The sequence below is a fragment of the Podospora pseudopauciseta genome (genome assembly GCF_035222475.1).
Source record: "Podospora pseudopauciseta strain CBS 411.78 chromosome 2 map unlocalized CBS411.78m_2, whole genome shotgun sequence".
In the NCBI taxonomy this organism is placed as follows: domain Eukaryota; kingdom Fungi; phylum Ascomycota; class Sordariomycetes; order Sordariales; family Podosporaceae; genus Podospora; species Podospora pseudopauciseta.
The window spans coordinates 1,765,965-1,792,844 of record NW_026946663.1 but is presented as its reverse complement, the minus strand read 5'-3'; the positions used below and the strand labels follow the sequence as shown (position 1 = coordinate 1,792,844).

Genomic DNA, 26,880 nt, shown 5'->3' with positions numbered 1-26,880 from the left:
GTTTGGAGCTTGGCGTTCGTCCCCGGGGTCAATTTGACATCATGGTGCCTGGGGCCCGTCATCAAAGTGGGTCGTCTGCCGAACCATGGCGTCTTGGTTCAAGAATCACGACGCTATGCCCATTGGAACATTTCTAGCGTGGTGATCCTCAAAAAAAGGTGGACTTTGACTTCAACTTTTCTGAATCTCAAAATAAAACGACTTCAAGTTCGAATCAAAGAGGCCAGACACACCGGCCAACTTGAGACCAACATGGCGGCCTAGCCCTGTGTTACGAAGGAAGCTTCCCGCCTATGGGATGTTGCCCTGCAGCTGAAGGATGAGGTCACACATATCATTGCACGTGGCGTCCCATGTTTCTCAGCAAACCACATCATTTGGACGAGGGGCGCCAACTATCTCCAGGATCTTGACATGCTGACTGTTTGCTTTGACTGGTTACTGCAGCCGAATGCTTAAGCGCCCATGCGCACGTCATGAACAAATAGACGTGCATGCTGGGAATCTGTGATGTTGCGGTGCTGTGTTTCTCAAGTTGAAGGGAATGCCATGCGGCGGGCCCAAATGACTGGCCGCGCGTAGTGTCTCTCTGAAAACCGATATCGAGGTGGCATCTCAGACAGCCTGGCCACCTTAAGATACCCGACTACCCGAAAGCTATCGCGTCCTTCCATGGCCCAGAGATTGGGTTACTGGCTAGCTCCCGAGATCCCGATGAGGTAGATCCGGTGGTGGCGCTGGAGGTTGCCCAGCTGGAGTCTTCGTATAACACTTGCTATCATTTTGCCGATATTCGCAGCCCAGCTTTCCTTCCATGGAAGCTCCCTCGTCAAGATGTACGCCCTCCTGGGAATCTGCCGCTTTCCCCGTGACTCTACGCACGAGACGCCGCTGGAAGGGTTGCCACAGCCGTGTCCATGATCTATTCGACATTGGCGTGGCTAGCATGGTCACTGGAACGAGTTGGACAGGACCTGCCACCTCAGCTATTTTCTATGGTACCCAAGCACACAGGCGGCGAATTGAGGTTGTTGTCTCAGGTGCCGCATCTGGTACTTCATTCACTGCATCAGGCCTGCAGGTGGGACGTTAGTACTGACACTACCACCTGTCGCTTGATGAATGCTCCATACTGCCATCGATCAGCTTCCTAGTAATCATCACAAAGTTAGTTGGCGTAGCATGGAATTTCAGATGGAAATCGAGGTTTGATTTTGAACAATAAAGAAACCACCGCAAGTGCCCGACAAGTGTGACCTCTGGGCAGCCAATAACCCCACCCTAAGGTCGGTAGGTTGCGCCCCATGTAGGTAGGTTGCCTTGTTCACACACTCCCTCGAGCAGCCCGTCCGCAGCAGGGCAACTGTTGGATGTGTGAGTGGAAGTCCTAAAGTGACAGCAATGGGAAGTGGGAATAGAGAAGGCATGAAGCACTACATCTTTGTCAGACTTTGCTTCCCAAGTGTCAAGTTTGTCAGAAAGCCCACCTTCTTAGGTAAAAACTCTTGGGTGGCATTTCACAATAGCGACTGGCTTCAGGCCTTTCCCTCTTTATTGTGTCCTATCACGGCATCTTTCCCTGCCACCGTCATCGCCCACGCTGTCATTCAAACTCACCTTCCTGTAGAACCACCGCCCCCCCCCCTATTATCTCACCACCTCCTCCTGCCGACCCAGACAAACCCTCCATCTCAAATATCGAACACCTGTTGCGCTGCCTCCTAGGTCTTTTTGTTTTTCCATTACCCACAGATAGCTGGAGGTATCTATCTTTGTCGCCCTCAACCGCTTGAGATTCCGACCGTCATTGGACCCACAGACCAAGGCTATTTTGGGCCGGGTCCCCTCATCACAGCCTGGGCCCCCTGCTGACAATTGACGGCTGGCAGCGCACCAACAAGCACTCCACATTTACGGTCGGGTCGCCTCCCCTCAGTGACAGTCACCGTCCTTCCCTCTGCTTAACTTCCCACCGAACCCGCCCTTTGCGCCGCGGGAGTCGACAATGACTTTAGCAACCATGAGACAGCGCGCGTCCCTCGATATCATCGCCGACAGAGGCGCAATCATTTCCAACCACACTCCGAGCAGCACCGTCGCCGAGCCAGCAGCAGCAGTACCCGACCAGCTCACCCGACAACAACAACAGTCCGCCCAGCCTGAACTCATCAACCTTGCCGTTGACGCACAAGACGATGCCCGCTCCACTTCATCCAGCAGCTCGCCAGCGCCCGGCGGTGACAATGAGGAATCCGATTTCTTCCTCGGCGCAAATGATTCACAGTCCTCTCTCGGCGTACCAAATCTCCAGGACATGCAGGTCAACGATGAGGACTGCCTTCCGCCCATCAACCGGCTGCCAAACGAGATCTTGATCGCCATCTTTGCCAAGCTCAACAGTCTATCTGATGTCTTCCACGTCATGTTGACATGTAGGAGATGGGCTCGCAATGCGGTTGACATTTTGTGGCATCGTCCATCGTGCACGACATGGGACAAGCACGTTCAGATTTGCAACACTCTCAGCACAGAGGCTCCGGCTTTTCCCTACAGGGAGTTCATCAAGCGCCTCAACCTTGCGTGTCTGCACGACACCGTCAGTGATGGCAGTGTTGTTCCTCTTGCCTCGTGCACCCGTGTCGAACGCCTCACCCTCACAAACTGCGGCAAGATCACCGACACTGGCCTCATCCCATTGATCACTAACAATGATCACTTGTTGGCACTTGATGTTTCCAACGACAGCCAAATTACGGAGGCTTCGATCTATGCTATTGCCCAGTACTGCAAGCGACTCCAGGGTCTCAACATCAGTGGATGCCACAAGGTCTCTCCAGAGAGCATGATTACTCTTGCCGAGAACTGCAGGTTTTTGAAGAGGGTGAGTTTGCAAGCCTCGACGTATTTGCTTTCATATTGTACTCTGTGTCTAGATATGCTAACTGGTCGTCTCATAGCTCAAATTGAATGACTGCCAACAACTGACCAACCAAGCCGTCCTTGCCTTTGCCGAGCACTGTCCCAACATTCTCGAGATTGATCTCCACCAATGCAAGTTGATTGGCAACGAGCCTGTTACAGCACTTATTGAGAAGGGACAGGCTCTCCGTGAACTTCGACTGGCCAACTGCGAGATGATTGACGACAATGCTTTCTTATCATTGCCGAACAGGACGTTTGAGAACCTGCGCATCCTGGATCTGACATCTTGTGACAAATTGACGGATCGGGCCGTGCAAAAGATTATTGAAGTCGCGCCTCGACTCCGGAACCTGGTCTTTGCCAAGTGCCGCCAGCTCACAGACGAAGCTCTGTATGCCATTGCTGGTCTGGGGAAGAACCTGCATTTCCTCCATTTGGGCCATTGCCACCAGATCACGGACGAGGCCGTTAAGAAGCTTGTTGCCGAGTGCAATCGCATTCGCTATATTGATCTTGGTTGCTGCACCCACCTGACGGACGACTCGGTGATGAAGCTGGCCACCTTGCCCAAGTTGAAGAGAATTGGTCTCGTCAAATGTGCCCAGATCACAGATGCAAGTGTTATCGCTCTTGCGAATGCCAACAGGCGAGCACGCTTACGAAAGGACGCGCATGGAAATGTCATCCCCAACGAGTATGTCAGCATGAGCCACAGCAGCTTGGAACGCGTTCATCTGAGCTACTGCACAAATCTTACTTTGAAGGTATTAATTTTACAGCTTTTTTCGCCGTTGCAGGTCTGGATTTTGCTGACTAAGATGCGTAGGGAATCTTGCGGCTGCTTAAGTGCTGTCCGCGACTCACCCATCTCAGTCTCACAGGCGTGGCTGCCTTCTTGAGAGATGACTTGGAGGTATTTTCTCGTGAGCCTCCTCAAGGTAAGCTTTTCGCTCTATCAATGCACATCGGTGGCTAACACGGTTATTATAGGGTTTACCCAACACCAACGCGATGTCTTTTGCGTGTTCTCAGGTCAAGGCGTTGTCAACCTCCGCAAATATCTGAACCAGGAACAGACATTTGCCGACCTTGGACTTGGAGAATCAGCCGGCGGTGTTAACGGGGCTGGCCGAGACACTCCAACCGGCGAGGTCATTCAGGCCAACAATGGCGATGCCGACGAGACGGAGGTCGATGTCGTGGACGACGACCCGGAGGATGATGATATGGCCGATGCTGCTCCACCTAACCCAACCCATCAACAACCACCGCCTCCCCCGCCGCTCGCTCCAACACTTCATCCTTTTAACTATGTAGGGGGCCACCCGCCTTACCTACCCCAGTCGGTTCCGTTACAAAACGGTCACATGGCACCCCAACATCCTCCAACTCTTCACCACGGCCTATCAATAGACCACGACGTTGTGACATTGTCTGCTCAGCAAGCTCAAGTTGCTGGACCGAGTCCCTCGCCATCCACTAGCTCTCCTAACCAAGTTATGGGCCCGACCGTAGTTAATCCGCCAGCGAGAATGGACCGCGACGGACCTGGTAACCCTCAAGATTCGGCTTAGGAGACCTTGTCTGGAGGAAGCACACCACACCGTGTTCGCAGCTCTTCTGCAGGAGACACGCCACGGGACGACCGCGGGACTTCTGAAGCAATCACGCTACGCCGAAGTCGCAGCGTACGGGCCATTGCGTTGACGCCGTCTAAGCGAAGGAGAATTGCGGTGGCTTGAAAGCTGCCTTTTGGTTAGGGTTGAACTCTGTCCCGCAGAGATCAGAAGTACTTCACATCATCGCCTTTTCGGCAAGGTTTCGGAGCAGAAATGCGACATTGATACCCAGCACAGTGGTTTTGGTCTGCTGTTATGGCCGTTTTACTATTGGAACGTAGCTTTACCTACGGCCTAATCATTTGCCTTTTTTGTTCCCGTGAAAGCTCCCTATACAGGACTCACGAAGTCACGGCTTTTGCGGGTTAGGCGTGTTTGGAGGATGGGCAAAGAACGTTGGGGGATTATACACAGTGATTTTTTTTTTGCTTTTATTTCTTACTGTTTGGGGGTGGTCAACAACATTGGCCTCTTGGGACGGGGAGGGGGGGTTATATTGCATCTTTGTCGGATCACGGAATCGAGGGCGCCACCATTCTTGTCGCAAATTGATGATCAGTGGCAGGGAAAACATACGCGCTGTGTTGGGTGATGCGGTCTTGGGATGGAAGGTATATCCTATGGACATATATTTTTTCTTTTTGTTTTTATTTTTTTCTCGCTCATTTTGCGCTTCTCGGCGTCACGAGGGTATTTCCTACTACTGGGCCATCAGGTGGGATTGGGGACAGTCAAGAGCAATGGAAACAGTCCACCACACACACAACATAGATGTAAGCTAGGCAGCTTTGAAGAATTGACTTGTTGGAATACTTTTTTTGTATGGGGGAGCGTGATTGTGATTGACAGGTGGTTGGTTCGTTGGTTGGATGGTTGGTTGCTGAGGGGATTTGCTGGTGGTGCCAAGACAGTGTGTCAACACCCTAGAAAGGGGGGTGTTGGAATGACAATATTCACACAAATTTTTATTGCGTAGGTAGTTAAGTGCAGAGTGATGAGATTGGGTTGACCACCTTTGTCTGAGGGCGGCTTGCTGTCTGTGTTATATACGAGTTGACACTCGTTGGCCATGTCGATTCCCAGCCCCATACAAACCTAATAGATTTCCCCGGGAGGCCTCCCCGTTCTTATGGTGTCTTGGCTCACTTGATGGCAGCGTTAGGGATGCCTCATGGAGAAATCCCGTTGTGGCACGACACGACATGGTAATATTTTATCCAAAAGTGCTTTGTCTCTTTTTCTCCCTCAGTGTTAGTGAGGGTGGCAGTGCTTGCCCGTCTGACTGGAGCTATACCAGCTTGTAGCTAGCCCCTCTTCCGAGCGGCAAGGGCACCCACCTCACAGCCGATGGCAACCATGTGGAGAGAGAGGTTCTAGATTCGTTTGACTACATGGGGTGAACCGGTCTCCTTTGTGGGTGTCGGTGGGAAAAGGGAAAGGGGGGCTGTGTTGGAAGCTACGACAGGAGAGAAGCAAGCTAAAAGGGGATGTTGGCCCAAGCTCCTTGCATTCAATGAGCGGTGGACAACTCGGGTTGTTTTTTCCGCCTTCCGGGTGCCGGTGGAAAAGCTTAATTCGACAGTGAGGGGAGGTTCCTGATATCAGGGCTGGGATGGGTGCTGAGCTGGATGGGTATGAGTGATTTTCTGGTGGTGGTTAGGGGGATACTGAGGCAAGGTACTTAGGTAGGGGACTTGGGGTACATATTACCTTGGTTGGTTGGGTGGTAGCTCTTTCCACCCGACACGAGGAGTATCGCTCCTTCCGGCATCGCGAAAGCTTGAGGCAAGTGCTAGGTGCTTCGTCACACCTTCCTCCCAAATGCGAGAGGCGGTGGTCTCGACCGACTTTCATCGCCGTGGCAATGCATTTCACGCATCATGGGATTCGGAATGGGGTTGAGGGGTTTTGTGGTGTTTCGTGTTACGTATTTCTCTGGTATGGATCCCTCCCTGTCTACTTCAGAACTCAAGTGCTACGTCCGGATCATTGACGCCGCGGTGTAGGTAGCTAATGAGGTTGGTGGGATTCCTTTGGCGCAGTCATCTATCTTGTTTCAGTCTCCAACGAGATGCATACTGACCAGTCCTTGAAAGAGCACTCATTGTCATGGCTATTTTGAGATTGGTGCGTTGAATGCCGCGGCAGAGCATGTGCCCTTGCTGTGATATCCCGGGAGAGGGCTTGCCTCTATCGAGGAATAATCTCCAGGACCAGCAGTGGCACAATTGAAGGGCCGCGGCGTGGGAGGGGGAGGTACTGTACGTACTTGGGCAGTGCCTCCTCGGAGTGGTTCTCATAAGAAGCTGGTACGCCCTTTGTCCAGTCGGGTGTTATCAGTCTCACTTCTCCTACCTGTTCCTTCCTCCCTCTGCACTGTCTTGACTCTATCTTGTAACACCAGTCTTACCCATATTATCCCCGATTGACTCGTAATGGGTAAACGAGGAGACAAATCTCGCATTCGATGGCAGGATAACGACGTTGAGGCCGGTCGGTCTGCGAGCCGACCGGTTCAAGGTCCTGGGCTTGAGCGTACTCGCTCTCATGGTTCCATGTCAATTCGGAGTGTTCGTTCGAATACCGGTGGTGGTATGGATCCCTCTGCGGCGCTGCCTATTCAGTACCGGACTGTGTAAGTCTCCAGCAGGCTTGTGTGTCATCAACGTGTACTAACACGCTTGACCAGCTCCATCGACATTGATGATTACAACCGCAAGGCTGAAGTGGCCAACAAGGTCTCAAAGGCTTCTGCGACAGGTACTTTGTTTTCTCTTGGTCACATTTGCGGTTCGGGAAGGCTGACGATATGTCTGATGATGACAGGCCTTGCCGACCTCGAATGGCACACCCTTCCCGTTGCTGACGTTGTCAATCGCTGGACCACCTCCCTCGACCAAGGCCTCTCTCAAGACCAAATCAAGCGCCGCGTCACTGAATATGGCAAAAACACGCCCTCTCCCCCGGAGACCCACCACTTCCAACAAATCATGGGCTACTTCTTTAAGGGCTTCGGTTCTGTCCTCCTCGTCGGCTCCATCCTCGTCTTCGTTGCTTGGAAGCCCCTGGGACAACCCCCGGCCCAGGCCAACTTGGCCTTGGCTATCGTCTTGCTTGCTGTGTTCTTCATTCAGGCCGCCTTCAACATGTGGCAGGACTGGTCGTCGTCTCGGGTCATGGCTTCCATCAAGAATATGATTCCTGAGGAGTGTCTTTTGATTCGGGAAGGCGTTCAGGTTTCGGCCATGGCTGCTGATATTGTTCCTGGAGATGTGTTGCTGGTCAAGGCGGGGAATAAGTTGCCGGCGGATGTGAGGTTTGTGCAGGTGTCGAGTGATGCTAAGTTTGATCGGTCGATCCTTACTGGTGAGTCTGCCAACTTGGCGAGAGGAGTGTGAGGTGTTGCTGATCGTTGCTTTGAAGGTGAATCGGTCCCTCTTGCTGCCACTGTTGATGCTACGGATGAGAACTACCTCGAGACCAAGAACATTGGTTTGCAGGGCACCCATTGCTCGTTTGGTACTTGCACTGGAGTTGTTGTCGCAACTGGCAACAAGACGGTGTTTGGACGGATTGCCAAGTTGACCAATGAGCCTAAGAAGGGGATGACGCCTCTTGAGAGGGAGGTTCTCAACTTTGTCTATGTCATTTGTTCCATCATGGTGGTTATGATCATTGCGGTTGTTGTTATTTGGTACGAACCTACATGGCTTGTTCACTTGACGGCGCACTGACACTGTTTGATAGGGCCGCCTGGCTGAGGACTACGTATCCAGACTGGATCAGTGTCCCTAATCTAATCGTTGCTTGTGTGTCGGTTGCTGTGGCTTTCATTCCTGAAGGCTTGCCAGTAGCGTTGACGGCCAGTCTGACGATCAGTGCGAATATGATGCGGAAGAACAAGGTCTTGTGCAAGTCGTTGAAGACTGTTGAGACGCTTGGGTCTGTGTCTGTCATTTGTTCGGACAAGACTGGGACACTGACAGAAGTAAGTTGCGTCCTCATCATTTCGGCGCAATCGTACTTACCCAACATCTGCAGAACAAAATGGTGGTCACAGACTGTGCCCTTGGTGGCAAGGAAATGACTGTGGATGGCATCCTCGATGTTGCCATCGCCGAGCGACTTACCAACGGTGACATGGCGAGCAACTCCATTGACCAGCTGCGCAGCGTTGCTGGGCTTTGCAACGCTGGAGAGTTTGACGCTGCCACGAGGAACCTGCCCGCTAGCGAAAGAAAGATTCACGGTGACGCTACTGACCAAGCCATTCTGCGGTTTGCAGAAGGCTTGGGTCCTGTGTCTGAGCTCAAGCGCTGCTGGGCTACGAAGTTCAACCTCGCCTTCAACAGCAAGAACAAGTTCATGATTCGCGTTCTGGGATACACCCATCCTGATGGGCTGAGCTTGGCTTTGCCAACTGGAACGGCGTCTGTCTTTGAGCCTGGCGATATGTAAGTTTTCCTATCACAACCTCCCAGTACCCACTCGCTGACATTTTGTGACAGGCTCTTGACTATCAAGGGAGCTCCAGAGATATTGATGGACCGTTGTACCAACTTTACTGGTAGTTCGGGCGTTGCCATGACCTTGAATCCTGAAGTTAGAGAGAAGTTCAACCGCATCAAGAATGATTGGTCTGCACAAGGGCGTCGGGTGTTGCTTCTGGCCCACAAAGCACTCTCCAGGCGCTCCTTTAAGTCGTCTCCCTCGTCCTCGGCTGCCTTTGAGGCAGAGACTTTGGAGCAAGCCAAATCTGGACTCACCCTCGTGGGCCTGGTCGCTATTGTTGACCCTCCCCGGCCTGAGATCCCAGAGGTGGTCAAGACTCTTCGTACGGCTGGCATTCGCATGTTTATGGTCACTGGAGACTTTGCCTTGACGGCCCAAGCTATCGCTAGAGAGTGCGGCATCATCACCAACCCAGACAGCGTTGTCGCTAACGTCACCGCTCTGTCCCGGGAGCCCACCGAAACAAAAAATCACAAGGATCACACTCCGTCTGAAGAAGGCGACGAGGAGCTCTCAAAGTCCATCGTGCTGACCGGCCCAGATCTCATCACCCTCAACAGCACCCAATGGGACGCTCTCGTCTCCTACAACGAAGTCGTTTTTGCCCGAACAACCCCCGAGCAAAAACTGCGAATCGTCCGTGAGCTCCAGGACCGCGGTCACGTCGTGGGCATGACAGGCGACGGCGTTAACGACGCCCCCGCCCTCCGCGCAGCAGACATTGGCATTGCCATCGGCGGCGGGAGCGACATTGCCATTGAGGCCGCTGACATGGTCCTTCTCGAGTCCTTCTCCAGCGTGGTCGAAGCGGTCCGCTTTGGTCGGGTGCTGTTTGACAACCTCAAGAAAACCATCGCGTACCTCCTCCCCGCTGGAAGTTTTGCTGAGTTCTGGCCCATCATGACAAACGTCGCTTTTGGGCTGCCGCAGATTTTGAGCTCGTTTTTGATGATCATTATTTGCTGTTTTACGGATTGTCTGGCTGCTACCGCGCTGGCGTATGAAGCTCCCGAGGCGGATGTTTTGAAGCGGCCTCCGAGACGGGTCGGGGTGGATAGATTGGTCGATTGGAGGTTGATTGTGCAGAGTTATGGGTTTGTGGGTGTGATTGAGACGGTGGTGGCCTTTGCGATGGCGTATTGGTTTTTGGAGAGGGAGGGGGTCAAGTTTGGGAATTTGTGGTTTGGGTTTGGGAGGGTGCCGGGGGGTATGTCGGGAGAGGAGGTTGTAGCGAGGTTGAATGTGGCTAGTTCGGTGTACTTTGTGACGTTGGTTGTGATGTAAGTTTCCCCTTTTGTTCCCTGATGTGATATGAGGTATTTGTGGCTGATGAGAGAGGGTATAGGCAATGGTTCAATTTGTTGGCGGTTAGGACGAGAAGGTTGAGTATTTTTCAGCATCCGCCGTTGTTTAACAAGGAGACGAGGAACTACTACTTGTTTCCGGCGGTGTTGTTTTCGTTGGTGATGGCGTTTTTTTGGTTGTATATTCCGAGTTTGCAGAGTGTTTTGGGGACGGCGGAGGTGCCGGTGGAGTATTGGTTCTTGCCAATGTGTTTCGGGTTGGGCATTTTGTTGTTGGATGAGGGGAGGAAGTGCATGGTGAGGAGGTATCCTGGGGGGTTTTGGGGGAGGGTAGCTTGGTGAGATGTTATGACGGCGAGGGGAACTAGGGAGGGGATTTTGATGGGACATATGTAGCCGATTCTGATAAGAGTGAATTTTCTTTTTCACATGAATGAAAGAGTGGGTGGTGAAATAAAATATCGAGGCTTTGTTTTCTACCACGATTTGCGGCTCTTTGCATCGCCGGACCACCCGTCATTCTTCAACATCACAGACCAATATGTCTTTCGACACAAATCCGAGACTGGCTGAATTGGACTGGGAGAATGTAACCTCGTCCCACCAAACATGGTAGCTACCACCAAAATTCCCCATTCTTTCTGCAAGCCAGGCGCAAAAGATCTGCTTTTCTCTTCCTTGGCCTCGTCCCCACCCTCGATCTCATCTTCGTACCTCGTCCTTATCTTCATTATCGTGCTCAAAACCAGGCGGTATACCCCAATTGCTATTATCAAAAGAATACCTCCCATCCTCTCCGGTGAAAGGACCATCCCAATCCATATCATAAATGGCATAAACGCCATCGATGTGTCCTTGTTGACCGATCCGAGCAACGAGGCAAAAACCTGTTTCCCGCCAGTGGAATCTTACAGCGGCAGCATTATCTTCAACACCATCTTCAGTCACCGGCCTAGTAACAGAGTTCTTATCAAAATTCTAACAACTTTCAGTGAGGAGGGTGTGGTACATACCAATTGCCCTGACCATCCTTGGTCCACTCAAGTCTCCCCAACTGGAGAAAGCAAGCTCTTCCTTCTCCTCAGTTCTTGACAGCGATAATATGCTCCTCAATATGCAACGCCCTATCCCATACTTCCTCGGTACCCAGGCCCCAGCTAGTGGGATTCAGTCAGTAAAGGAAACCACGGGCGCAACGGCTAGCAGGTACCCACGGGCGGATCTCCCTGTTTAAAGCTGGTAGAATAGTGTAAAGACAGGACCAGGTCAATAGATTGGCGGAATCTATTACCGTAACAAGTTCCTCGCGGGTTGTTCTCGGTTCTGCTAGCCGAGCAGCGCCGTCTTGGTCGATGACGAACTGGCAGAAACGTTTGCGTACATTGAGGTCGGGGAACCAGTTGCAGATGGTGTTCTGGTCGATGCCCTCGCCATGTCCTAGGCGGGTGTGCGCTTCTTAGGATGTTAGGTGGCTCATTGTGCGTGGTTCGAAGGATGTAGAGAATTGAATGTGGATATTATATGTAGGGAGTGGGTGCGGTCGCGGACAGCAAAAGAAGAATGGCGGAATGAAGCTAGGTAGGTAGATAAGGAGCGGGACTAAATTTTCAAGTTTGCTAAGTGACCCTTACACCCCCCCTCGAGCTCTTTCACGGGCCTCTTCTGATGATTTGCGATAGTTTCTGCTTCATCCGTTTGGCATCAACCCCGCCATATTTTGAGAAGGCACCGTTACATGGTGGCAGGCATGAGCGTGGGTTTGCCTTTAGGGACTCTGATTGGGAACCGCCGCCAGCAATGTTGTTAAAATTTAGGCGGGGCTAATCTTCTCTGTAACGTAGATTCAAGGTCTCGAAAGATAAAAGAAACGCCTTCGACTATATTTCGAAGACCGTTCAACTATTTCAGAGACATGACCTTATCTTGAAAGGCATGTGAACCATCTTTAAAGGTCTATTGGCTACCTTATCTTTAAGTGCCACAGGTATACATTCAACATCTATAAACTATTCTTAGAGTCATACTGGCTTGCATGTTCATCCCCAGCGGCTGCCTCTATCATTTTGTCAGCCATGTAACTGTCTATAAGTCTATGTCTTCAGGGTTGCCCTCGCCCCAATCCCCTACTCGGACCCATTCCCTTCAACCGTCCCCTCCTTATTTTCCTCTTTTATCTCACTCTTCCCCTGCCCAAACAATAGAAACTTGGTATGACTCCCCATAGCCACCACAACCCCCTTCTTCCCCTCTCCATTTGTCACCCCCCTCCTAATCTCAAACCCCGTAAACCCCAAGTTCTTCCCCGCCCTGCCCACCCAAGCCTCAATCTCCAACGTATCCCCCACCTTGGCCGTCGAGCAATAACTAACATGCATATCCGTGCTCACGCCCGTCTTTTGCAGCCCCGTCTCGGCAGCAATCGCCATACCCCCGGCCCAGTCACACAGCGTCCCGCTTACTGCCCCGTGGAGGATGTTTTTGGAGTTGGTGTGGACGGGTGTGACGTCTAGGTGGGCGATGATGCGCCCCTTTGTGGCGGCGACGAGGCGGATGTCGGAGAGGAGGTGGTTGTAGATGGACGAGTTGGGGCGGATAAAGTCCCAGGTTGATTGGACGTGGGAGAGGGTGGAGGGGTCGGAGGGGTGGGTGTAGGTCGACATTTTGAGGGGTGGTGGTGTTTGTAAGGTTTGGGGTGGTTAAGTGGTGAATTTGTGAGAGACGGTGGTACCGGCGGTGAGGTTGAGGAGGGAGCCGGAGTGCCGAGGAGGCGGGTGGAGTTGTGGCTCCGGGAATTGCGGCTTCGGACACGTTGAAAATCGGTTCGAGGCTTCAAACTAGTAGGAAGCGGCGTTCAAAGTTGAAACTCACAGTGTTCAAAGTCTGAATTCCATCTAACGAACTTCCCTGTCCATTACCTATTATTTGAATTCTATCATCCTAGTTTTAAATGTTGCCACTCGATCCCAGGAATTAACAGCCAGCCACTATGACGGCCTTATCGTACTATTCGTGTATCGTGAGGTGAACAGAGATAGTTAGGCAATATGGGTAATCGAAGGCGGTTTAACCCTTTTTCATCACATTTCGGTCTATTTTATTTGTCCATAACCTGACAGTGTGAGCCAGCCTTTGGTTTGGCTTTTCCTTCTTATTCTTTATTTTGAATTCTGTGCTCCCACACAAGTCATCAATTGCCTGACAAATTTGGAAGCAGCTCAGAACAAGGCAATGGCGTTTGGTGGTGAAGCCACCAGTCCAGGATGATTCAGCGGTGCACTTGTCAGCAAAAAGCTGTACTTGCCCTTCTTCTTGGCATATTCTCCCAGCGCCTTCAAATCCCAAAGTTCACCAATGGGTGTTCCAAAGTAGTTCAAAAACCACTTGTGCAGCACTGTTCTCTGTCAGCAAACCCATTCGTTTTGTGTTCAAAAAGCTGGCAAAGAACTCACCCAAATCCGACACAGCACCAACCTCCCCATTCTCCTTCAACGGCGGCAGCGCCTCAAAAGCATGCGCATCCGAAGCAACAGCCGCAATCCTCTTATTCCAGAACCACTTCGCCGTCTCAGTCGTGCCATGGACGCCAGAAAGCGACATTGTAGCCATCTTGGCAAACCCTTCCGGAGTTGGATTCTCCAAAAACTCTGTATACCCCGTCCGAACAATCAGGACATCCCCTGGCTTGATCTCCACCCCTTGATGCTTCGCCACCGCTTCGATCTCCTCAACGGTGATCCTATGACCATCGAGGGGGTCATACGTCTTGTCAGTGGTCTCATCAATATAGCGCTTAAAGTCAATCAAGACGCCACGGGCAACGAGGCAGCCCTTGGCGGGGGAGTGCCAGTGATCAATAGTGGGCATTTCGTTGCCCTCAGTGGTGGTTGTTTGAAGGAGCTCAATAGAGGGCTTGAACCCGTTGTAGGTCTCGCCCGAGGGGAGGACGCAGTGGCAGAGGGAGTCCCATTGGGAGGAGAATTGGGTGTTGATTTCGAGCTCGTCGTCAAAGCCATCGATTTCCATCCCTGCCTCGCGGAGGGAAACGGGTTTGTGGACGGGGGCTTTGCGGCCGGGCAAGGGGAACTTGATGCCGTTTAGGGGCCAGCTTTGGGGTTGTTAGTGCCTATTTTGCGTGGAGAATCCGCACACATACTTGAGAGAGATGGAAATGCCATCTGTGACTTCTTTGGCAACAGCAGCTACGATTTCAGGTGTGACAAAGTTTAGTGTACCGTAGTGGTCTTTCTTTCCGTCCTTGTCGAAGACTCCCCAGGCGCAGCCCTGAGGGTGTCCATCGACTGCGGGGAGGTCGTCAAAGTTTGGGACGGAGCTTGGGTCGGTAGGCATGTTGGTGGCTTTTTAGTTGTTGGTTCTTATTGGTGTATTGTTTATGCAGGTCGACCTGTTCGATAACAAGACAAGAGGGGTCATGGTGGTGAAGGGGGGAAGGTTGAGCAAGTTATATGTGTCTCATGTTGGGATTGCTCCACATGAGTCCAGTTCCAACGCTTGATGCGGTTGGCACCTTGGGGACTTTGGTTCCCTGCTGAGCTGTTGGTGATTTGTTAACTTCCGTGGGCACCAAGAGTTTAGCATGATGCATTACGCAACTTGTAGAAACCCTTGTTGGGAGTTTGACCTTATCAGCTCCTGTATGCCTTCGGGGGATTCGATGGGAGACTGTCGATATCTGCATTTTTGACCCCTCACTCTCCTCTTGGTGTCTGACGATTGGACAAAAGTCATCAAACTACCTACGGAGTACACAAATAATGATGCAGTATGTACACGGCCCATCCACCCCGCACTGTGACCTGTGCGTTTATCGACATGGGGCCTCGCGTAAGAACTTTGTCTGTAACCCTATATTCCAAACGGCCAATGATTGGCGCTTGCACGGAGCGGGATGGCGATCTATTGAGGGGCAACTGAAGAATGTGAAGGAACGGCTTGAGACATGACAAGTCCATGAGCGGTGAGTTGTCTTGGACCCCCAGCAGATGATTATTCGGATTGATGCCGGACGCCGAAGAAGATGGCAGGTTCTGTTTCATCCTGCCCGGGAGAGTGCGGTTAATCTTGGGATCGGACAGCTGCTAAACCCCGAGACTCAGGGCGTTGGCGATGTGTGTTGCAACAACAGGAGGAATGTACAGTATGCAATGCGACATGGCCGACCTGTCTTTTCCTGGTTTCGCAATCCGCCAAGACCTTCAATATGAGATCAGTAACGCCCCTGCAGCCGGTAGATCCTGGAGCCCAGAACACACACACTCCACACACTGTGAGCACCGCGAGACACACCACCAGGCAACCCGATCCCGTCCTACCATTCTCGCGATCGTACTCGTTCTGGTATATAAACTGTTCGTACTCGTACCCAGGGCTTCCCAGGGGGAGACACATAAGTAAAAGTTTTGCACGACACCCTGTTTTGGAACTCGTAAGCCATCCGTTCCTCTCTCTTTGGTTACCGTTATCTGTATCTTCAGTCCTGGTTGGCAAAGATAACTCTTCAAACCTCACACCATGACGACCTCAGAGGTCCTCCCCAGTGCTGACAGCACCAATGGCTCCGACAGAGCCCCCCCCGACATGGCAGCCATGCAAGCCAAGTTCGCCAGCATCCAACAAAAATACACTGAAGAAGCCTCCAAACGCTTCCGCTCAGACGGCCTCGCCCAGTACGTCGACCTCCAGGACGCCAAGGACGCCCGCATCCATTCCCTAGGCAAAGATCCCTGGGTCGACCACGCAGTTCTCAACGCCAAAACCCCCGCTGTCAAGGATGGCGGGAGGTACAAATTCGTCATCCTGGGAGGCGGCTACGGCGGTCTCATCGCCGCTGTCAAGCTTATCGAAGCTGGTCTCGTCAACGGTCCTGATGATCTCCGTATCATTGAGGCCGGTGGTGGATATGGTGGTACTTGGTATTGGAACCGCTATCCTGGTCTGCACTGTGATGTGGAGAGTTATATCTACATGCCGCTGTTGGAAGAGACGGGGTATGTTCCTAAGCAAAAATACGCTACGGGACTTGAGCTGCGTGAGCATGCTGAGAGGATTGCCACAAAGTGGGATCTCCATGACAAGGCGCTTTTCAGGTCGGAGGTGACGGATTGCAGGTGGAGTGATGAGGAGGAGGTGTGGAATGTGGCTGTGACGGAAAACAGGGGGCCAGAGGAGGGAGAAAGGAAGCTGAATATCCAGGCGAATTATTTCTTTGTTTTGTCGGGTGTTTTGACGATTCCTCATGTTCCCAAGGTACCGGGACTGGAGAACCTTGGGGGGTCGATGTTCCATACATCTCGCTGGGATTATGGGACTACGGGTGGCTCGCAGGAGGACCAGAATTTGACCGGATTGGAAGGGAAAAGGGTGGGGATTATCGGGACTGGTGCGACGGCTATTCAGGTTGTGCCAAAGCTGGCAAAGTTTGCGAAGGAGGTGTATGTTTTCCAGCGGACGCCTTCGTCGGTGAGTTGGCGTGGTCAGAAGGAAACGGATCTTGAGGAATGGCAAGTACAGCTCTTTGATCTTGTTGGGGGAGACTTCGAAATCGGGCTAACAGTTACAAAGGAAAACAAAGATCGCCAACAAAAAAGGATGGCAACGCGAGCGCCGCTATAACTGGGTCACTTACCTTAACAACTGCGCACCCCCGGAGCAAGTCAACATGGTGGGCTGTGGATGGACCGAGGCGCCTGCCTATTGTGCTATCATTGGCTCTCCCAACTTTGGGATCATCGAGCCTACTCCAGAGAAGATTGGCGAGCATGTTGGGGGCCTCTTGATGTTGGACCTGCCACGTGCTGAAAAGGCTCGTGCTCGCATTGATGAGATCGTCAAGGACCCGGAGACAGCAAAGGCGCTCAAGCCTTGGTACCCTGTTTGGTGCAAGCGTCCAACTTTCAGTGATGAGTACCTGCAGGCATTCAACCTCCCTCACGTTCACTTGGTTGACACAGACGGAAAGGGTATCGACTCTGCTACTAGCACAGGGCTGGTCGTGCAAGGGAAGGAGTATCCGCTCGACATCCTCGTTCTCAGCACTGGATATCGGTCTCCTGCGTATGGTGGTCTTAACCCTGCGAAACGGACGGGAATCAATGTTTTTGGCCGTGGTGGAAAGTCGTTCGACGACAAGTGGGATGCTCAGGGAGCTTCGACTCTCCATGGTGTTATCAGCCACGGGTTTCCTAACCTTTTCTTTGGGCCGACTGCTCAGTTTGGGCAGTCTCCTAACAACACTGAGACGTTGGATATTGCGGCTGAACACATGACTCACTTCATCAAGAAGGCCGAGGAAAAGGTTGGGGGGCTCGCCGTGATTGACCCGACAGTAGAGGCTGAAGAGGGCTGGGCGATGGAAGCCGTCAAGCGAGCTGCCAATCTTGCTGCACTTAGCGTGTGCACGCCAGGTTATACCACTTCGGAGGGCGAGTTCAACAAGCCAAATCAGGATCCTGCCGAGATGATGAAGAGTGCTAGGATGGGTATTTGGTCGGAGGGCATCTTGTCCTTTATGAAGGTTCTTGAAGAGTATAGGGCTGGTGATTTAGTGGGAGTTGATGTTACTCCGAGGAAGTCTGGGTAATGTCCATCATGATGAGTTGGATTGTTTCTAGGATACCGTATAGGTAGCTTGTAGCTTCAACGACTTTGGATATTTCCAAGTTCAATATCCTCCACATGGTTTCCTGGTGCCATTCCATCATCAAGAAACCGTAAAATCGGTGTTCTTCCATTGCTGTTAGACGGCATTGTCAACAGGTAGTAGATGATGCCACCGAGTCTTCCTGGATGCGACGGCCATCGGGAGTACTTGACAAGTATAAGACCGTACCCCAATGTGAAGATCATTGTTGTCAAGATCCCAACCGCGGTCCAAGTACAGACACGATGTGTCTCCCAGGTGAGCCAGGGGCTGAATGGGATGTTGGATAGCAATAATGGCGTGATCTTTGACAGAACGGTGACAAAGGCAACCCACATGAGAAAAAACTGGCGTCTGTGAAGGGTAGCAGGAGTCAGGGCGGCAAAGGCAGTGGTCGGTGGGGAGACTAGGAAAACGGAAGAGGTTTTGGCAGGGCACGGCCAGCGGTTGAATTGGCGGTCTGGCTCTTTGAGTGCAACCTCTTGTTTGTCGGGATGATGGGTTAGCTTGGGTTCAACTGCTGGGTTAGAAATGTCAGAGACAACTCACGCGCGAAATAATCATCCCAAAAGAGAGATATCACTACACCCAGTCCTGCAAAAAGGAGCTTCACACCGAAGCCCTGAGAGTTCATGAAGTGCTCAAACGGAGAATCGGCTCCCGTAATTGTTTCATAGCATATTATCAGAATTATGAAGCTGAGTGTACCGAGGATGACCAGGAATTGAAGGAGAAAGCCTTGTGGAAGGTGGTCAACGAATTCCGTGATTCTGGAGCGGCGTGCAGTTGGTGTCTTTTGTGGTTTGGGTTTGCGTAATGCTTGTGTGGGCCTTGACGAAACAAGCTGCTTGTAACCAGTCAGGTGTGATGAGATGGGTGCTAATTTAAAGATGTACCCTTCAAGCTGGCGTGCCATGTCCTTGTTACTGAGTCTTCCGGTGTGGGAATCGGGCCTGAGGTGCTGCAAGACTCTGCGTGTGCATGGTTCAGTAACGAGCATAGATATGGCTGCGACACTTCGACCATGGGGCACATCAATGCCGGTTTGCCAGTTTCGGAGCCGATACATAATTAGCAGAATAAGACACAAGGCGAAGCCCAGTAGACTCTGAATGATTCGGCTTTGAGTGCCGAATACTGCGATTCCCATGTAGCATCCTCTGAAATCGTCGTGTTTGCATTTGCCATGGAGCTTGATGCCGAAGGCCTCGCTAGAGAGCGAGGCAATGATGGCCGTGGTCCAGACAAGCAGATCGACCAGAAATAATAAGGGCTGTCGACCTTGACGCCGGAAGCAAAGGCAAATGCTTTTATAGATCCCCGGAAAGCCACCTGTGGGGAGGCACAGGGAGTCTGTAGCTGCCGCACCCATCGGTCTACTGAGTGCGTGGAAGGGAGCAAGTGCTTTGACCTCCATGCTCAATATTTGTGCCAAAGCTGCCAAGGGCAACGTGATCATTACAGGCACGTATGCAGCTAGGAAATAGTCTCCCAATGAAACAGGGTGAAAAAGAGGCGGTATTTGTGCTCCACCTATCACCGAACTGACTGTTTCTGTTGGGTTATGACTTGTCGATGGCGAAGAATGTAGGTCTGTGACGGAAGTAGGGATGGCTATCGCGGCCAAAGTCCTGACATCCGTAGGAAAAGAAGTCGTTGTGGACAGGTTGATGGCTTCTTTGTGCGACTGTAATGCAGTGATTATCCTTGTTCCATTCACCGAGCCTGTAGGTTGGCTGACTGTTGCCTTTTGTGCCAGAGCTAGGCTGGCGACGTTCTCGAGAGAATCAAGACTGTGGGAAGCTTCTGTTGTGACAATTAAAGAGCGGGTTGACCTATCGCTCATATTAGGCTCTTTGGGTAGTTTTACGGCTGGGGGCCTCGTTTTCGTGTCTGAAACTGGTGATTGGCCTGCACTATTGGGTTTGTCCATGCTAGGAAATGTTGTTGATTGCCAAGCACCGCTGATTGTCTTATCATGATGTTTTTGACTTGATTGAGACCCAACCAATTGTCGGAATTGTGTCGCATCTGGATATGATAAGCTTTTTATTTGCAATAATGTTATCGGTAGAGAGTCAGCATATAGGGTTGTTGGCGTCGTAGTTTGGGACGCATTGAAGTGTGGTGTTGTTGTTTGTTTTGTTTCGCTGATCCTTGAAAGGCTATCCCGAACCCCTGATTCTTGTGTGACCTGGGAAGTAGAGGTAGTGGCCGCGAAACTCTTAGAGGGAGTTGTTGACTGGTCGCTTGCCTCGAGACTGCGCCTGGTCGATGTTATACTATCGGGGTTGATCCTACTTGTACCTTTGCTTTCCACGGTTGTACCAATATGGTCACTACCAATGTCTGTGAACTCCTCTGGTTGAGATTTTGACGGTTTAATGCTATTCTTGTCTGGTGATGAAGTCGATGTTTGTATTGTGGGCTGGCTAACCGTGTTGTCGGTTTGACTATTACTTTCGGTCAATGTGCTGAAGGAGCCATGGCTGAAACCGCTATGAGTAATGCTGGTGATGATTGTCATGGGCGGCTGAAAGGTCAGCAATGCTGCTGATGATGAAGAAACGGCTGGTGATGATGAAAAGGTTGTTGATGAAAAAGTTGTTGATGAAAAAGTTGTTGATGAGAAAGTTGTTGACGATGGAAAGCTTATTGAAGATGAAAAAGCTGGTGACGATGAAAAGGCTACCGATGATGTAAAAGTTGCAGAGGATGAAGAGGTCATCGATGATGCAAAGGTTGTTCTTTGGACTGTATCAGGAGCAGTACTGCTCTTGTTGTCTTGTTCTTCATGACGATTTGACTCAAATAATAAGCTCTGCGCTTCATCTCCTTCCAAACCACTGGGATCCGGACTGCTGCATGGCTGATCTTTGTGTCCATTGTTGAAGTCTGCAACCAAGCTAAAACAATGCGTGTTTTGGAACTGCACAGTGTCTGTACAGGTATAAGTCCACATCAATGAGGTGATATACCACGACAACCAACAAGTCTGGTCCAAAAAGATAAGTGCTGACCCACTGCACACCACTGTGCAGGACTGAGGGGGATTCCTGAGGTAATCTGACCCGTCCTTTCCTGGGGTTTCGTATGTCTCGTCAATAAGGCCTAGATCACGTCTCAAGACTGCGAGGCTAGCTTGGGAGTCCAAGGGGTCGTGCCATATGGCCAGAAGGTTACGAAAAGAGCTTGCATCGGGGCTGATATAGTCCCCTGCCGTAACCAAAAAGCGAAAGCTGTGACGTGGGCCCAGTAGCCGGCCCCAATTGTCGAGGGGTGGAATGGGTGCTCGACCATTGAGTTGGCTCCTTTCTGTAAATATTTCTTTCGTATTGTTTCCTGACGACACACTTTCATCCCAAAAGTAGGCGTTCCGCCCAGCAGATCGAAATGGCCCTTCTAGTGCCTCCATCCAGGCCGGTGGACCTGACTCTGTAGGTGTTGGGTTGACGACCAGAGATGTTGAACTGGGTGCGATTGTTGAGGGGTTGGGGACTGTACCATTGGCCGTGGTGTTGGCGGCTCTTAATCCTTTTGCAAGTGTCCATCTTGGTTGTAGATCTAATAGAGCATATATGGCACGCGTTGTTTGTCGCGGCGGGATAAGCGGAGCGCTGACAAAAGACCCGTACCCGAAAGAGGCGGTGTCATTGGGCACGGTTCATCGATCATGAGAGATGGAAAACTTTTGAAGAGCTGTTTCCACGAGAGCGAGAAGACAGCAGATACTTCCCAGTCGTTGTCAGCTGTAAGATAGGTACATTCAGTCAGGGAGTGAACGTACTACAGTGCCATGATAAGCAAGAATCCAGTCCTGAGAGGTATGGGTTTGTAGCATGCTGCAACGTTCGTCCTAACTCGAAGTTTGGCCGTGAACATGCTGCTGAGCAATGCATAGGCGCGGATCCTAATATCTTGCTTGCGCTTAGAGGATGACCTTCCAAGGGCAAATGTTTTTGTGATATTACCCTGGAGACTGATGAATGAGGGAATACCTAGGGTTGGAATAGGCTGATCAGTCTCCTTTATTCTGGTGATTAGAACATCGTGCATGGAATAGATATCGTTGACTATGAGGCATTAATGCCTATTAACTGGGTACCATGTCATCACAACTTCCAGTCTTACAAACTTCAAGGCATTTCAAAGGCCCGATTCAGGCAACGTGCCGAGCGCAATTACATCAAGCTGGCTCTGGAGTGGCAGGGCAGAGTGCAAAGGTGCAGAGGTAAAAAAAGAAGGGTATCAGAGTTACATTATGCTAGGTACCTAGGTTGCATTCGTATCTCAGCTGCCAATCGTTATAAGTCTATAAAATGCTATCATGCAGCCACAATACAACGTCGTAGCTGGAGTAAACTACCCGGGCTACAGTTCATTACCAAAAGGGATATAGTAGTTTGCATAGTCTACCTTAAAGAAGGGAAGTGGTACAAGACTTCGAGTGTTCCAATATGAATGTGCCAGCTGTTTCGCAGGCCTTGCTTGTTCTTCGCACCGTTGGGGAACAGGGGGCAGAGGTACTCGGTTCCTGTGACGCTGGTGTGATACCTGATATCAATATTCCCGTCGAAGAATACAGTAGGTGCTAGGTCTGGTACCTAACCTGACAGTGATAAACAACAAAGGCAACAGAAACTAAGTATCTTAAGAGAGTACCACTGTCTGCGCTTGCAACCCATGTCTCTGAACAGCATCCTCCACGCTATTATATCCAGCAGGTTTATTTCTCTGTGCTTCCCTGACAAGATGATACTGATTCCCCACGTGACGCAAAACAAATGGACCTTGAGCCCCGACAATATCCCACAACTCCTCGCGACCTTCACCATCATGACGAAATCTGTCCCGACTGTTGGGGAAGTACCACCCAAGCTTTCCCTTTCTGAAAACACCGATATGGAAACCTTGAAGTTCTAGCTTCCCTGATTGAACGATTCGAGGAAATAAAGCGACTGATCCGTCACTTGTATCTCGGATGGTTCTTGGAATAAGGCTGACACAAGTCTTTGTGGTCCAATCTGGAACCCAAGAGGGAAGTCGTGGCGACAGCTCTCCTCTCACCCTGCTCGCATCTGAGAGAATATCCAATGTTTTGTCTTGCAAAACAATCCGCGTTGCAATATCCACCAAAAGCCGTTCCATAGTGTTCTCAGGGGAATAGTCTGGAATGATCCCGTAGCTCTCACGAACAAGACCAAGGAAAGCATAGATCCCGTCGCGGCTATCGCTGCTCTGAAGATGTCGAGATTGAGAAAGCAGATCCATCAAGTCGAATGGCCCAACCCGATCAAACCGAAGTTTACTGATTACAAAAAAGTTGACAATGTTCGTTGTGTCTGCGACTTGTGCTTGGCGTTCAGTAATAGTCAGGCCAAAGTAGGGGAAGTGGCTGTATTTTTGAAGTGTCGGGAGTACCTCTGACAGTCTTTTCCAGGGAACAGATGATTTGCCATACAAAAAATAGATGTTGGAGGATGAAATAAACTCTTGATAGACCCAAGTTCGCATCCACCATGGGCTGTTGAAGACATCGTAAAATGCAAACCAATCGTCGGCAAATTGCTTGTTGGCCAGATTGGTTCGGAGGTAGTACTCAAGGTGGAAGTAGTACTGGTAGAAGTCGCCATCAGGATCGACACTTTGGTGTAGCTTCACCAGCCACTCAACTCCACGAGGGTCAACGTCGGTGGTGGAAAGGCATATCAAGGTCTGCGCCGCTGAAGAGTAAATACCCCTCATGAAACCGACCTGGTGTGAGCGCTCAGCAAGGTTGAACTGGTTAATGCAGATTTGGTCGGCCCAGATTATGCACTCCTTATCGGGAAATGTCTTGGTCCAGAAGTTCCTTGTCATTTCCAAGACATGGGCAAGATTCTCAAAGACATTGAACGGGATGCCGTTGACGAATATTTTTTTGGTTCTCCTAGGGTCTCCCGCGCAGTAGGATATTGCCGTGTACTGCCCTCTGATGTTGGACAGACTAGCTGCTGGTAGGAGCTCACACCGGATAAAGCCATCTTTTTCCTCAAGATGAACTCTGAGCAGGCGGATTTCCTGGCAGGCTGGGTTAAGATCATGGTAGATAGTGTGTCTGGTGAGCTCATTGTTGGCTGGTGTGGGGAATATGCCCCAACAAGAGGGCTGTGATGCCATGATCCCCAGCATCAATGGACTTGAAAGGGAAGCGACCAAACAGCTCGCATGCGGTGTAATGCTTCTTTAGAACAAAAAAAGAGTCAGCATTCCGCGTGCGCCGGCCAAGGGAAGTGTGAGGATATACCTTATTCGAATCCATGATAATCCCCGAGTCATATGAACCCTAGGGAAGGGCTGATTGCCTTACCTAGCACCACATGAAGTGGTCAAGGCATCCTGCCAGCAAGTGGTGGTGTGTAAGGCGATCCAATACTATTGCCCCAGAGACCCCTCATATGACTTGTCGACAGAAAGAAACCAATTGGGGCCCAAGACGTTATCGTGCCCGGCGATAGTTGGGGACATTTGGTGGATAAACACTTATCCCAGCTTGAGAAGAAGGCAGACACGCGCTGAAGTGCTGGTGCGCGGACCACCTCCAGCCACACTTCGTTGGCCAAGGGTTAGGGGTGTGCATGCCAAATCTTGAAGGCACGTTGAACGGCCCGCCAGTCCCAACTTACGCTTTGCCATGTACCCACGGGTATCACATTGAATCCCAATCCCGTCAGACGGCAACCGAGGAAACCGTAGGAAAGATAGGAGTGTCCTCGACAAACATTATTGTCTTCGCCCGGAGAGGCGTGCCAACAGTTTAAAGATGATCTCCATGAGCACGACGACCCCGCGTGCGGCTGAGAACAGTCGTGGGACAGGGGAGAGTATCAAGGGGCAATAGAGGTCAGCCGCATTTGTCACAAAGCAAGTTCCCATGATCCTTAATGTCTGAAATCCAGGAAGCATCGATTAAGTCAGAATGCTCAAAAGAAGGACCTCGTCGCTTGACTCGGTGAGATTGCTGGGTGATCCCGTTATCGGCCGGGAGCCCGCCAAACCCTCAGAACCTTCGGAAGCCACCTCCAGATGTCTGCGACTTCAAATCCAAAATGATGGAAAGACCAGTTTCACCGCCGTCGACTTGTCACAGACCAAACCCAACCCTGACGAAGCCCTGGAACCCTCTCAAGATTACGATCTGATATACCTCGTGGAAGCTCATAGCGACCTTCAGGCAACGCGTTTGGCAGATATGGGGTTGTACCTGCCCCCAGAGTTCTTCACAGCCCATCTTGGACGCGGCTCAGGACACAAAATGGGCTTCCACCAGGACAGATCTACCGGTAGTTTCTTTGTCAGCTGGTCAGAACCAGCCCTGCAAAAGTCTGAAGGTTGGAAAATGGAGAAGAAGATTCGCGCGGGAACGCCATGGGATACAGACCAAACTGCCGACCCCCAATCCACATACGAGAGCCATTGTCGATGGGGAACGTTTCCGGAGGGGGTGTATAGACCATACCATCCGCTTCACCCATCACAGAGGATGGAGAGTGTTGTTCTTCATCATGCCTCAACGCGCATGTCGTTTCATTACTCGAGACGGGAGAATGGCCAACTTGTTGGGTGCCTTCTGGTCGATCCACAAAGAATGCATACAGTCAGGCAGGTGAACCTCAACTTGTGGTCTGGAGACATAGGCTCCAAACCTCTGCCGAATCAGCCCTGTTTTATCCTCGAGACGACAGCCTTAGACCGTATCAAAAAGGCGCTAGATGCCCCGAGTCCGTTTCGAGGAAGACAAAACGATACTTGGCTCATACAAACGATGCTTGGTTTTGTGGTGGATGATATGCCAACCATCCTGTTCGAGCTGGGTCGGGGGTTGGACGAGGTCGAATTGTATTTGGGCGAAGACGAGCAGCTGCGCTCCTCGGTGCCGCAGTGGAGAGATTATCTTGGTCGATGGCGGAACACCCTCGCCAACCTTCGGGTCTCTGTCCGGTATATGATGGAGAAACTTGAGCAGCACACCAAGGAGAGGCCCCGTCAGTTGGTCCCGCCGTACGGCGATGACTCGGAGCAAGTGATAGCATGGCGACTCAACCAGATCAACGCTGAACTCGAGGCGATTCGAAATAGAGTCGAAACGGCTTTTCAAGCGCTTATGTCGACCCTCAGCATTTTAGAGAGCCAGCGGGCCATCGCCCAAGCCGAGTCGATATCGAAGCTTACACAACTGGCCTTCTTCTTTATACCACTGAGCTTCATTGCTGCTGTTTTTGGGATGAACGTAATTGTAAGTGCCCTAACTTATTTCCCTTGTTCATAACTTACACATCTTGGTAGGAATTTCAAGACCAATACACCTGGCCACGATGGCTGGGAGTGTCCATAGGCGTCACCGCTGTCACATACCTTGCGCTATACTTCTCCACCGTCCAGACCGCTGTCACCCACACCATCCCGAGCACGATCGCTCGCAGCATCAACTGGCCTTCCATCGGGCGGGTGGGCAACCGTCTCATAAAGTTCATGACAGCCCTCACCACTGCCAGCACGATCTATATGCTCTTGATATTCACCGTTCTCTCAGGTCTCTTCATTGGTCTGAGCTTCGTAGGCTTCAGGTTAGAGATGCCACTTGGTGGGGTTGTGGGTGTGTCACTGGGTATGGCTATTGTCGCTGTGGGACTGATACTTTTATCTTTCGTCTGGCTCGGCTTTCTGCGGAAGAAAGTGGAGGGGTACGGCCCAGTGACAACGTCCATATATGATAGGGGTGGGAGTGGGCTTCAGCGGCGGGAATCGGATATAGAGCTGGTGAGGAGGCTGAACATATAGGTAAGCATCGAGAACTAGGCAAAAGAAACGGAATTGAAAGACGAGT

At 51.3% G+C, this 26,880-nt stretch overlaps 8 protein-coding genes across 8 annotated transcripts; 4 read left to right on the top strand and 4 right to left on the bottom strand.

Moving 5' to 3' along the window:
- Positions 1 to 1,433: 1,433 nt before the first annotated feature.
- Positions 1,434 to 5,457, top strand: GRR1 (SCF ubiquitin ligase complex subunit). The gene is made up of 4 exons (XM_062909501.1): positions 1,434 to 2,881; positions 2,958 to 3,686; positions 3,749 to 3,860; positions 3,913 to 5,457. The coding sequence occupies exons 1-4, from the start codon at positions 2,006 to 2,008 to the stop codon at positions 4,494 to 4,496; spliced, it is 2,301 nt and encodes a 766-aa protein (XP_062768293.1). The 5' UTR covers positions 1,434 to 2,005; the 3' UTR covers positions 4,497 to 5,457.
- Positions 5,458 to 5,816: 359 nt separating this feature from the next.
- QC763_204620 (uncharacterized protein) lies at positions 5,817 to 10,836 on the top strand. Its single transcript, XM_062909500.1, has 8 exons — positions 5,817 to 6,479; positions 6,638 to 7,176; positions 7,231 to 7,907; positions 7,965 to 8,235; positions 8,289 to 8,529; positions 8,583 to 8,995; positions 9,050 to 10,333; positions 10,399 to 10,836. The coding sequence occupies exons 2-8, from the start codon at positions 6,977 to 6,979 to the stop codon at positions 10,697 to 10,699; spliced, it is 3,387 nt and encodes a 1,128-aa protein (XP_062768292.1). The 5' UTR covers positions 5,817 to 6,479; positions 6,638 to 6,976; the 3' UTR covers positions 10,700 to 10,836.
- A 1,644-nt stretch (positions 10,837 to 12,480) lies between these two features.
- Positions 12,481 to 13,017, bottom strand: QC763_204610 (uncharacterized protein; the record flags this gene model as incomplete). Its single annotated transcript, XM_062909499.1, has 1 exon — positions 12,481 to 13,017. The coding sequence occupies one exon, from the start codon at positions 13,015 to 13,017 to the stop codon at positions 12,481 to 12,483; it is 537 nt and encodes a 178-aa protein (XP_062768291.1).
- A 458-nt stretch (positions 13,018 to 13,475) lies between these two features.
- QC763_204600 (uncharacterized protein) lies at positions 13,476 to 15,005 on the bottom strand. The gene is made up of 3 exons (XM_062909498.1): positions 14,511 to 15,005; positions 13,807 to 14,462; positions 13,476 to 13,748 (listed from the first exon to the last, which is right to left on the bottom strand). Exons 1-3 carry the CDS (start codon positions 14,702 to 14,704, stop codon positions 13,573 to 13,575), a joined length of 1,026 nt encoding a protein of 341 aa, XP_062768290.1. The 5' UTR covers positions 14,705 to 15,005; the 3' UTR covers positions 13,476 to 13,572.
- Positions 15,006 to 15,886: 881 nt separating this feature from the next.
- QC763_204590 (uncharacterized protein) lies at positions 15,887 to 17,954 on the top strand (the record flags this gene model as incomplete). The annotated part of the gene is made up of 2 exons (XM_062909497.1): positions 15,887 to 16,879; positions 16,947 to 17,954. The coding sequence occupies 2 exons, from the start codon at positions 15,887 to 15,889 to the stop codon at positions 17,952 to 17,954; spliced, it is 2,001 nt and encodes a 666-aa protein (XP_062768289.1).
- Positions 17,955 to 18,010: 56 nt separating this feature from the next.
- QC763_204580 (uncharacterized protein) lies at positions 18,011 to 20,976 on the bottom strand (the record flags this gene model as incomplete). The annotated part of the gene is made up of 3 exons (XM_062909496.1): positions 18,011 to 18,495; positions 18,564 to 20,618; positions 20,649 to 20,976. 3 exons carry the CDS (start codon positions 20,974 to 20,976, stop codon positions 18,011 to 18,013), a joined length of 2,868 nt encoding a protein of 955 aa, XP_062768288.1.
- A 1,688-nt stretch (positions 20,977 to 22,664) lies between these two features.
- QC763_204570 (uncharacterized protein) lies at positions 22,665 to 24,185 on the bottom strand (the record flags this gene model as incomplete). Its single annotated transcript, XM_062909495.1, has 1 exon — positions 22,665 to 24,185. One exon carries the CDS (start codon positions 24,183 to 24,185, stop codon positions 22,665 to 22,667), a length of 1,521 nt encoding a protein of 506 aa, XP_062768287.1.
- Positions 24,186 to 24,542: 357 nt separating this feature from the next.
- QC763_204560 (uncharacterized protein) lies at positions 24,543 to 26,879 on the top strand. Its single transcript, XM_062909494.1, has 2 exons — positions 24,543 to 26,289; positions 26,340 to 26,879. The coding sequence occupies exons 1-2, from the start codon at positions 24,973 to 24,975 to the stop codon at positions 26,832 to 26,834; spliced, it is 1,812 nt and encodes a 603-aa protein (XP_062768286.1). The 5' UTR covers positions 24,543 to 24,972; the 3' UTR covers positions 26,835 to 26,879.
- Position 26,880: the final 1 nt, after the last annotated feature.